The sequence below is a fragment of the Bombus vancouverensis genome, chromosome 14 (genome assembly GCF_051014615.1).
Source record: "Bombus vancouverensis nearcticus chromosome 14, iyBomVanc1_principal, whole genome shotgun sequence".
In the NCBI taxonomy this organism is placed as follows: Eukaryota; Metazoa; Arthropoda; class Insecta; order Hymenoptera; family Apidae; genus Bombus; species Bombus vancouverensis.
Window position 1 is genome coordinate 11803316 of NC_134924.1, and position 10224 is coordinate 11813539.

Here is a 10224-nt window from a genome sequence, read left to right on the forward strand (position 1 = left end):
CGCGATACACTTCTGTGCACAAAATAAGCACAAGTTTCAGCGGGAAAGGATAATAGAATTTTATTTTTCGTTCCAAGATGGATAAGTATCATTGCACAAAATGGAGCCACAATGCACTTAACATAGGTATAATTAATTAAGACTAAAACGCACGCATCCTATGGTGTCCCACCGTGTCCAACGGTGTTGTAAATTAATAGTTTAAATGTAATAAATAAATGGTTTAAATGTTATACATTAACAGTTTTAATACAATAAACTATTAGTTTGAATGTTGTAAATCAATAGTTTAAATGTTATAAATTAATAGTTTAAATGTATATTAAAAGCGCAATGTTATAAATAGAAAATTTAATTCGTAAAAGTTCTTCGATCTTCACGGTACGGAAGGTCACATACAAATGAGCGCGCGCGCGAGTCGTATGTTCCTTATATACCTAATGGCATACACTTGGTTTTTCCATTATAACACAATCAAATTTAATAATTTTTTAATTTTTATTGCAAACTGATGCCTCCAACAATTTATTACAATAACCATTTTTACAATTTTTACACTTTTTATACTTTCTACGCGCTAAAAGTAAATTTACACTTATATGGTACTAGTTTTTGTCTTAAAACTGTGTTAATTTATGCTAAATGCCAGTTTATGACAAAAATAATTATACTACAATAGCGAAACTTATAGCCAAAATAATGTAATAAAATTTATAAATATATGATTTATACAATATTTCAATTTGTAATAATTATAGTGCATTATTAAATGCACATAAAGATGATTTTATTCGATTAAATTATTTTAAATTATTTTTTAAGTTATTAATTATATGGAAAAAGAAAGCATCAAATAAAAGTTGTAGATCTAGAAAAGGAGCATATTTTACGTTCATTTAAATTAAAACAGAGAATGATTGATACCTTAAATTGCGAAACAGAATCAGAAAGCGTAAAGTAAATACAATTATTGCAAGTCGATGCAATTCCTGACATTTTTGAGAGAGGTATTGAACAATTCGTTTCCATCCAAACTAAAGCTTTTTTTTAAGATTTGGATGCGATTACAAATTCTCCAGACAAAACCATCAACTTGGTATGAAAAAAGAAAATTTATTAAAGAGCTGGAATTCGTGAATATATAACTGTAAATTGTCAATGATACAGAAAAGGGAGGTGTTTCCTAGTCGTACAAAAGAAAATTATTTGTAAAAAGATAAAGTTAAAAATGAACAATTTATTTTCCATTCAAATTTTTTTCCTCTTATTACACATTATTTACCAATTTTCATTACAACAAATTTACAATTGTGCAGCTTCCTGGTTTGTCAAGAAATTTCTGAAATTAAAAAAGAATAATCCTTTAAGATCGAATGTAAAAGACATTTTTCTAGGCTTTATTGATAAAGATTATTAAGATCATTAAGATTTATATTTCAAAGATTAAAAACATAATTTTTGCGATTTTTGAGACTGTTTGACGCGCGAAAAAAAGTAATAAAACATAAAAGATTTTCCTTCTCTAGATCTACAACTTTCATCTAACGTACTTTTTGACATAATCAATGACTTAGACAATAATGAAATAAAATGGATTTTATGCTCATTTGAATAGTTATTTTTGTTTAAGGACCCACAGGCACGCTTTCTACTTATCCAATTACGTTCAAGTTCTGCACAAATTGTTTTATTATTAATTGCAACTATCCCGAGGGTGCCGCTAAAAAAATCTTGAAAAAAATTTTCATTAAAAGCGAATTAGAGCCTATTGGTTATCGAAAATTTCAAACGGGTCTCTTGAATATGTACTTAGAAGCGAAGAATCCGAATCGGAAACGTAAAAAACGTACTTAGGAGCCGAAAGATCCTAAGGTTACCTTTAAAAATGTGTTTGAATGTCGGAAATTCCAAATGTAACATAAAAAACGTTAGCAAGACCCAAAAATTTCAAACGTAACTCATGAAAGTATATTTGGAAAATACAAACAAAAATTTGTTTCAATCACCATTATAACATTTTCTATAATAATTGACAATATTGAAAAACATTCTTCAGTATATGTTTATTCAACGTTTTATGATACAACATGCAATACCTTATAGACGCTAACATTACGAAAGGATTTAATGATTTTATAGATTATAGACAACGGTGCACTACACGTAATCGAATAGCGTTTTACTAATATTTCATAAGGAAATAGTACGATGCTTAAATTTGATATGATAAAATGTCAGTGAATTCATTTTGGTATAAAACAGATATTCTAAAAAGAAAAAAGCAAAAACAAATAAACATAGTGTAGATATTATTTTTAAATTCGCTTTAATTCCTTTCATTCTTCTATGTATCATTTAGATTTTTATAGCGAATAATATGATAATCTTATGGATGTGTAGATATCAGTGAGATATTAGAATAGGTTCAAGTTATACTAATATAAATATAAACAGTGAACAGAATGTTCGACTTATGGTAATTTGAATGCAACATCAATGGTATCGTTGCTATTATTGCTGAACTGGTGGAGCCATTGGAAGACTTGATGCATTCACGTTTGACATGGCTTTACTAGGTCCTAGCAAGACCTGCTTCTGTTGCGTCCGTTGTACTTCTTCCATTTGTACTCGTTCTATCTCAAACAATATAGGTGCAAATAAAATAGCAGATGAGCTGAAGAATACCCATGCTGCTGAACATGAATACACATATAATCCTACAAAACACCAAAATGTATCATTTATTTATAATGTGACATTGAATATCTGAAATTAAAGAACACAGACCTTTCATACAATTGCATAAACAAGAGCCGATATTATATCCCACGTTTCGTACTTTTTCCGGAAACATTTCCGTAAGTCCCAATAATCGTTCTGCCAAGCTTTCATCCTAAAAACAAACTCAAAGATACTGCATTTTTCATAGTGAAAATTTAATATCATTAAGCCGCAACACGGAAGCATGATTCGTAGGCAACAAAATATTTGGTTAATTCCTGAAGATTAATTATGGTTGCTATCCGTAAAAATAACGACTCGTAATAATGCAAAGTTTCATTTATTTATCACATTAATACGTAATCACTGTATATCAAAATCGAATACCTCTTCGTCATCCTCATCGTCAGGAAGAAGCGATTTCACTTCGGGAGAATGTGCGTCGCTACTACCCATGCCGCTATCCAATTGCTCTACTTCTTCGACTGAAGTCATATCAGAAAATAATTGACGATTGATAAACGAATGAACGATGTACTTTATTTTCATGAACTAAATTTTAAAATTCACCTTCTTCTACTCTGGACATCATAAATTAAGATAAATATTATATGTATGAAAATTCACACCAGTGTAAAGCAGATACAGAACAACTCTGATTTTGCTATGGTCGTGGAGGTTTCTAAATTGTATTTAGAATGGCGCATGTTCAGATGAATATCTGAAAAAAGTCCCTAGACAATTTTTAAAGTATAAATCTCTATATAGTTCCTAAGAATATATAGATGCATTGTATATTTCTATTTATGTTTTTATAAATATATAATAATATTAAGAAACAGAATTAAATTGAGTAAAAAAGATAATCTAAAATAGGAAGATATAAAAGATTAATTTGTCCTTTCGTTTCTAACTTTCTCTCTCTCTCTCTCTTTCTCTCTCTCTCTTCTCTCTCTCTCTCTCTCTCTCTCTCTCTCTCTCTCTCTTGCTCGTTCGTTTCATACGCTATTAAATAAAACTGTATGTCATTAGTCATTGCATTGGATCTTTTCGATAGAAATTCAGTATTTTGTTCATGTCATGTCACCAACAGTATTTCGATGAACGTATAAACGATGTTCGTATTATTTAGTATCCAAAGCTAATTTTCTGAAACGATTATACAATTTTTGGAAATATCGATAAATGTAATAGATATCAACCGTCTTTACATTGGAAGTTCAAGAAATTGTGACATTTTCCAGTATTTTCCATATTCTATTCTTAGTAATTGTGCATAATTTTTATTTGTTTAATCTTCGACGTTCGTTGTACTTAAACAAAATTTTTGTGTACTTGAGCGCGTGAGATATATTTTTATATCTAAATATTATTCTGTATGTTATATGTATTACATATATGTTACATATAGATTTACAAGCGTCGAACGTAACGTAAATAGGATTTATAAAATCACGAAAACATCCTCTCGAACTTGATCAGGATGGCAAATACAGGAGTATTACCCTTTGTACGAGGAGTTGATTTTAGCAGCAACGATTTTAGTGTAAGTAATTATTTCCTTTTAGAAATATAGTTTTCAAGTGTTACAATTTTGCATTTTACAGGGTGGCAAATTTCCAGAATCAGTACGGTTAATGACTGGTATACAATGGCTGAAATTGGACGAAACCAACTTGACTGAGATTCCAGAAGAAATGGGCAAATTGTTGAAGCTGGTAAAGCTGTCTGCGTATCGACATTTATTTTTTAAGTGTGCACAAAGTTCAGGATGAAGCTATCATGATCGAGGTTCTTATTGATAGTTTAGTAAAATATAAATAATAAAAATTAAATTTTTTTTCTTTTCCAAAAACAGGAACACCTTTCATTAGTTAAGAACAGATTGGAACGTTTGTATGGAGAATTGACGGAACTCTGTTGCCTTCGTACATTGAACATAAGACGCAATAATATTAAATCAAGTGGCATTCCAGCAGAATTATTTCATCTAGAAGAATTAACCACATTGGATTTGAGTCATAATAATCTAAAGGAAGTACCAGAAGGACTGGAAAGAGCTCGATCTTTGTTGAATCTAAATTTAAGTCACAATCAGTAAGTGTTACATGTACAAATTGTTAAACAGTTGCATGGTCAGTTATGAATAATCCTTATATTATCTTTTCAGCATTGAAACAATCCCTAATACATTGTTCATTCACCTAACTGATCTGCTATTCTTGGATCTTAGCAATAATAAGTTGGAAACACTACCACCACAAACTCGTCGCTTAGCAAATTTACAAACTTTAAACCTGAATCACAATCCATTAGGACACTTTCAATTAAGGTATAGTAAATGAGATCAATATGACAAACCATTGTTGAGTTTTCAAATACGATATTGTTTATTCTTTTTTCACTCAGACAATTGCCATCCTTGATGAATTTAATGGCCCTACAGATGTGCGACACGCAGAGGACATTAAACAATATTCCATCAAGTTTGGAGACCTTGACGAATCTGCAAGAACTTGATTTATCTCAAAACAATTTACCCCGGGTACCAGATGCACTTTATTCTCTGTTGAATTTACGTCGCCTGAATTTAAGTGATAATCAAATAACGGAATTGTCAACAGCAATCGGTAGGTTTATCTATCGGGACATCAATTCTATGATTACTGCGTATCTCTCGCCAATCTACGCACGATGGATGTATTGTAACATTTTTATTTCAGAACTTTGGACAAAATTGGAAACATTAAATATATGTCGTAATAAATTGTCCGCGATACCTGCCTCTCTGTGTAAAATCGTTACTCTCAGGAGATTATATTTGAATGACAATCAGTTAGATTTCGAAGGTATTCCTTCAGGCATTGGCAAACTATCTTCGTTGCAAGTATTTTCAGCAGCTAATAATCGTTTAGAAATGATACCCGAAGGTTTATGCAGGTACACCGATTAACTTCCCTTTTCAAATGCTTCTTTAAAATAAATTAATGTAATAAGGACTTTTCATAAGTACCACGAGCATCATAAATGCACGTATTCCTTCCTCAGGTGCGGATCGTTAAAGAAATTAATATTATCGTCTAATCGGTTGATTACCGTACCAGATGCTATTCATCTTCTTACTGATCTAGAACAACTTGATCTGAGAGATAATCCGAATTTAGTAATGCCGCCAAAACCAATGGAAGTTCAAAAAGGTTCCGGCATCGAGTTTTATAACATCGATTTTTCCCTACAACATCAATTGCGACTTGCTGGCGCTAATGTACCTACGCCTATTCAGACTGCTGGTAAGTCTGTTCTTACTAACAATATACTATATGTACACCAGATCGTGATTTACACTGAGCAATCATAAGTAATTAATTATAAGTGATATTAAACTTATATATTCAATTATTTTGATCATGTATGACCACACTATGAGCACTGTTTAATTTCTCATAACCATATCTAACAGTTTATTTCTTATATTTCAGGTAGCAAGGATCCAATAGCTCGCAAAATGAGATTGAGAAGAAGACGAGACCAAGAGGAAGCTGATCAAGATCAGGCCAAGATATTGAAGGTATATTACGAAAATAAGCGGTATTTGAATCGATTAATTTTCTCTTTCTTCTTTAGGGTATGAAAGATATAGCGAAGGAGAAAAATAAAGACAAAGAATGTGAAGAATCGAAAGCAGAATCGTTGAAGTAGGTAGAAAATATGCATTACAAGAATTCGTTTTATGCATTATAAGAGATCGATTCATTATTCGGCAATTTCGGGTTTCTTATCTTTTTTATCTTACTTTCGCTTTCAAGACCTAAACGATGGGATGAAACTTTGGAAAAACCACCACTGGATTATTCCGAATTTTTCGACGAAGATGCTGGTCAGATTCCTGGTTTATCTGTCTGGGAAATAGAGAATTTTTTGCCCAATGAAATAGAAGAAGTGGCACATGGAAAGTTCTACGAAGGCGATTGCTACATTGTTTTAAAGACTGAAATAGATGAAGCTGGATCTTTAGTTTGGGCAATTTATTTCTGGATAGGGGAGAAGGCTACGGTGAGTATATAATAATATGTATAATGTATGTTTGAAATAATCGATCGGTATACGATATAGCAACGTGCAAAGAGCACTTCTTGAAAATGTGTCACCTTTTTCAAATCAATGTATAACACTTTATAGTTGGATAAAAGAGCTTGTGCTGCAATTCACGCAGTAAATTTACGTAATTATTTGGGCGCGCAATGTCGTACAATCAGGGAAGAACAAGGCGAAGAATCGGATGAATTTCTAATGTTGTTCGAGTCTGGCATTACATATATCGAAGGAGGTCGTACCTCGTCCGGTTTCTATACAGTCGAAGATACGGTTTGTATTGTTGAATTTGAATTTACATTATTGACCTTATTTTTCTGACTATATCTTACCGTATGTTTTTACCTTTCCATATTATTGTTCAATGTGTTTGCTTTCGATCCGGTTGGCGCATACCAGCCATCGATAACACGATTGTATAGGGTTCATGCTGCCGGTGCTTCCATCCATTTAGAACCGGTCCCTGTTTGTTGTGATTCCTTGGATCCGGGTTTCGTATTCGTCTTAGATACTGGCAACAAGATCTTCATATGGTACGGTAAAAAAGCGAAGAGTACACTGAAGTCAAAGGCGAGATTAATGGCTGAGAAGATCAATAAAAATGAAAGAAAGAATAAAGCAGAGATCATGACAGAAATTATGAATACAGAGTCGGATGATTTTTTATCATGTTTAAACGTCAAAGATATTTCGCACCTGCCACCGATTGCCGTAAGTTGTTTGAGTTGAATTGTTTTTAAGGCACAGCTACGCGCCTAGGAATCTATCTCGCAAACGCTACGTGATCTTATTTACAGCCAGACCAATCTATTGTTTTAATGCTTCTCATTATAGGAACATGTGGATGCAAATTTTGTACCACTTGCGCCACGTCTGTATCAAGTACAACTTGGTATGGGATATTTAGAATTGCCACAAGTCGAAGTACCTCATGGGAAACTAACCAACACGCTTTTAAACAATCGCAATGTTTATATATTGGATTGTCACGTAGATGTTTACGTTTGGTACATACTCAAAACTTCTAATATAATCTCAAAATATTGAACAGTATGAACTAATCAATGTGCATGCTTCAACTGTTATATGTGTGTGTGTGTGTGTATAGGTTTGGCAAAAAATCTACAAGATTAGTACGAGCAGCTGCTGTTAAACTCTCTCAAGAATTATTTAACATGATAGAACGACCAGAATACGCAATGGTAACCAGGTTACAAGAAGGAACTGAGTCGCAGGTACAAAATTGATGAACTTGAGATAGGAATACAGAAGATTCGGTTGACTGTATTAAGAGAAAAAGAGAGAAAAGTGTGAGGAAGAAGGAAGGAGAGAGAAAGTTTATAACGATATCTTTCTTTTCTCTAATTAGATCTTCAAATGCAAATTTTCTGGATGGGATGAAGTTATAGCAGTTGACTTTACTAGAACTGCCGAATCAGTCGCGAAAACTGGGGCAGACCTTACTAAATGGGCGAAGCAACAAGAAACGAAGGTACGCGAAATAAAAAATGAAGACTATAAACGATTCGCAAAATAACGCGAGCTCCTTCCCCCTACCCGTTCTCCTACCAAAACCAGTAAAATAGTTTTGTTTCGACAGGCGGATTTAGCCGCACTCTTCATGCCTAGACAACCGCCTATGTCATTTATGGAAGCTCAACAACTGATGTCAGAATGGAACGATGATTTAGAGGGAATGGAAGCCTTGGTTTTAGAAGGAAAAAAGTTTGTACGATTACCGGAAGAAGAATTAGGTCATTTTTATAGTGGTGATTGTTACGTATTTTTATGTCGTTACTGGATGGTACGTAATAATTTATGCATTCTTTAAATTGACTTTGAGCAGACCTTTATTTTATCATTGATGATACGTTTTCCCATTTTAGCCATTAGATACAACAGAAAATGAAGATGGTGATGAGCAATTCGAAGAGGATTATCAGTGTACCGTATATTTCTGGCAAGGGCGAGATGCGGGAAATATGGGATGGCTGACATTTACATTTAGGTGCGCGAGGAAAATCGTCTTTTTAATTATTATTAATTGCACATGAATAATTACTATTGCAATTGAAAAGACAAAATGATTTGAACACATGAATAATACTGATAAAGTATTAATGAAAGGTATTTGCTTCCAGTTTACAGAAAAAGTTTAAATCTTTATTTGGTGAGAATTTGGAAGTAGTTAGAACTCATCAACAACAAGAAAATTTAAAGTTTCTGGCATATTTCAAACGAAAATTTATTGTTCATCATGGCAAGCGTAAACAGCCTAAAGCTTCTGGTAGTAACAAGGTTGAATTCTATCACTTAAGGAGTAATGGAAGTGCATTGTGTACCAGGCTGATACAAATACCAGCTGATTCTACGTTATTGAACTCTTCATTTTGGTAAGATTGTTAAAATAAAGGCTTTTCCTGTCTTTCTTCTGTTCCTTTTTGAAAAAATTACTTCATCTTTATTGCTTTACTTTACCAATACTTAAATATAATCATGTACATGCCTTTATCCCACAGCTACATTTTAAACGTACCGTTCAATAACGACGATGAGACGGGAATAGTATACGCCTGGATTGGTTCTAAAGCAGACATCGAGGAAGCTCGTTTGATACAAGAAATCGCCGAAGAAATGTTTAATAACGTACGTTTATCATTTACAGTACCATGTTTGTTTCAACTGGTAAATCTATAATCTGATCTGTATTATCAAATGAAATTGACAGCCATGGATAAGTTTACAAGTTTTAAACGAAGGAGAAGAACCAGATAACTTTTTTTGGGTAGCTCTTGGTGGAAGAAAGCCATATGATATCGATGCAGAATACATGAATTATACGAGACTGTTCAGATGCTCGAATGAAAAGGGATATTTCACGATCAGCGAGAAATGCACCGATTTTTGTCAAGTATACGATAAATTTACTAACTTACGTTTGTGTTAGTGAGAGCGAAGTTACATATGTATATAATATATATAATAGATTTATAATCAATTAATACTGTTCCAGGATGATTTAGCGGATGACGACATTATGATACTTGATAATGGCGAACAAGTATTTTTATGGTTAGGCAGTCGATGTTCAGAGGTAGAAATTAAATTGGCATATAAATCTGCTCAGGTAAAAATGGATTGAATGAATTGTAAAAATATCCGATTTGCAAAATTCCTAAATAGAGATAAATAATTTAATTGCAATAATGTTTAGGTATACATCCAACATTTACGAGTAAAACAGCCAGACAGGCCACGTAAATTGTATTTAACAGCGAAAGGAAAAGAATCTCGAAGATTCACCAAGTGTTTTCATGGCTGGAGTTCACACAAAAGACCACCTCAATAAAATATTCAATAATATATTCCTGCTCTTATTATCCCAATAACGTTTATCAACGAACCAAATTT

At 32.8% G+C, this 10224-nt stretch overlaps 2 protein-coding genes across 6 annotated transcripts; one reads left to right on the forward strand and one right to left on the reverse strand.

Annotated features, from left to right (window-relative positions):
- Window positions 1-2044: 2044 nt before the first annotated feature.
- On the reverse strand, window positions 2045-7289 carry mge (translocase of outer mitochondrial membrane 22 homolog mge). Of its 2 annotated transcripts, none has more exons than XM_076624169.1 (5): window positions 7159-7289; window positions 3292-3442; window positions 3109-3206; window positions 2788-2893; window positions 2045-2717 (listed from the first exon to the last, which is right to left on the reverse strand). In XM_076624169.1, exons 2-5 carry the CDS (start codon window positions 3311-3313, stop codon window positions 2512-2514), a joined length of 432 nt encoding a protein of 143 aa, XP_076480284.1. In that variant the 5' UTR covers window positions 3314-3442; window positions 7159-7289; the 3' UTR covers window positions 2045-2511. The 2 variants fall into 2 exon arrangements, with proteins under 2 accessions (XP_076480284.1, XP_033189137.1); XM_033333246.2 differs by having other exon boundaries at window positions 7146-7286.
- fliI (FLII actin remodeling protein) lies at window positions 3699-10176 on the forward strand. 4 transcript variants are annotated; one of them, XM_033333197.2, is made up of 23 exons: window positions 3699-3838; window positions 4133-4267; window positions 4329-4439; window positions 4580-4818; window positions 4892-5053; window positions 5131-5351; window positions 5445-5661; window positions 5770-6011; window positions 6201-6289; window positions 6346-6416; window positions 6528-6774; window positions 6901-7086; window positions 7213-7524; window positions 7648-7820; window positions 7922-8048; window positions 8183-8305; window positions 8414-8617; window positions 8700-8821; window positions 8955-9206; window positions 9333-9459; window positions 9542-9724; window positions 9827-9940; window positions 10028-10176. In XM_033333197.2, the coding sequence occupies exons 2-23, from the start codon at window positions 4205-4207 to the stop codon at window positions 10160-10162; spliced, it is 3720 nt and encodes a 1239-aa protein (XP_033189088.1). In that variant the 5' UTR covers window positions 3699-3838; window positions 4133-4204; the 3' UTR covers window positions 10163-10176. The 4 variants fall into 4 exon arrangements, with proteins under 4 accessions (XP_033189088.1, XP_033189092.1, XP_076480252.1 ...); XM_076624137.1 differs by lacking the exon at window positions 3699-3838 and adding an exon at window positions 3859-3987; XM_033333201.2 differs by lacking the exon at window positions 10028-10176 and having other exon boundaries at window positions 9542-9755; window positions 9827-9934.
- The last annotated feature ends 48 nt before the right edge of the window (window positions 10177-10224 follow it).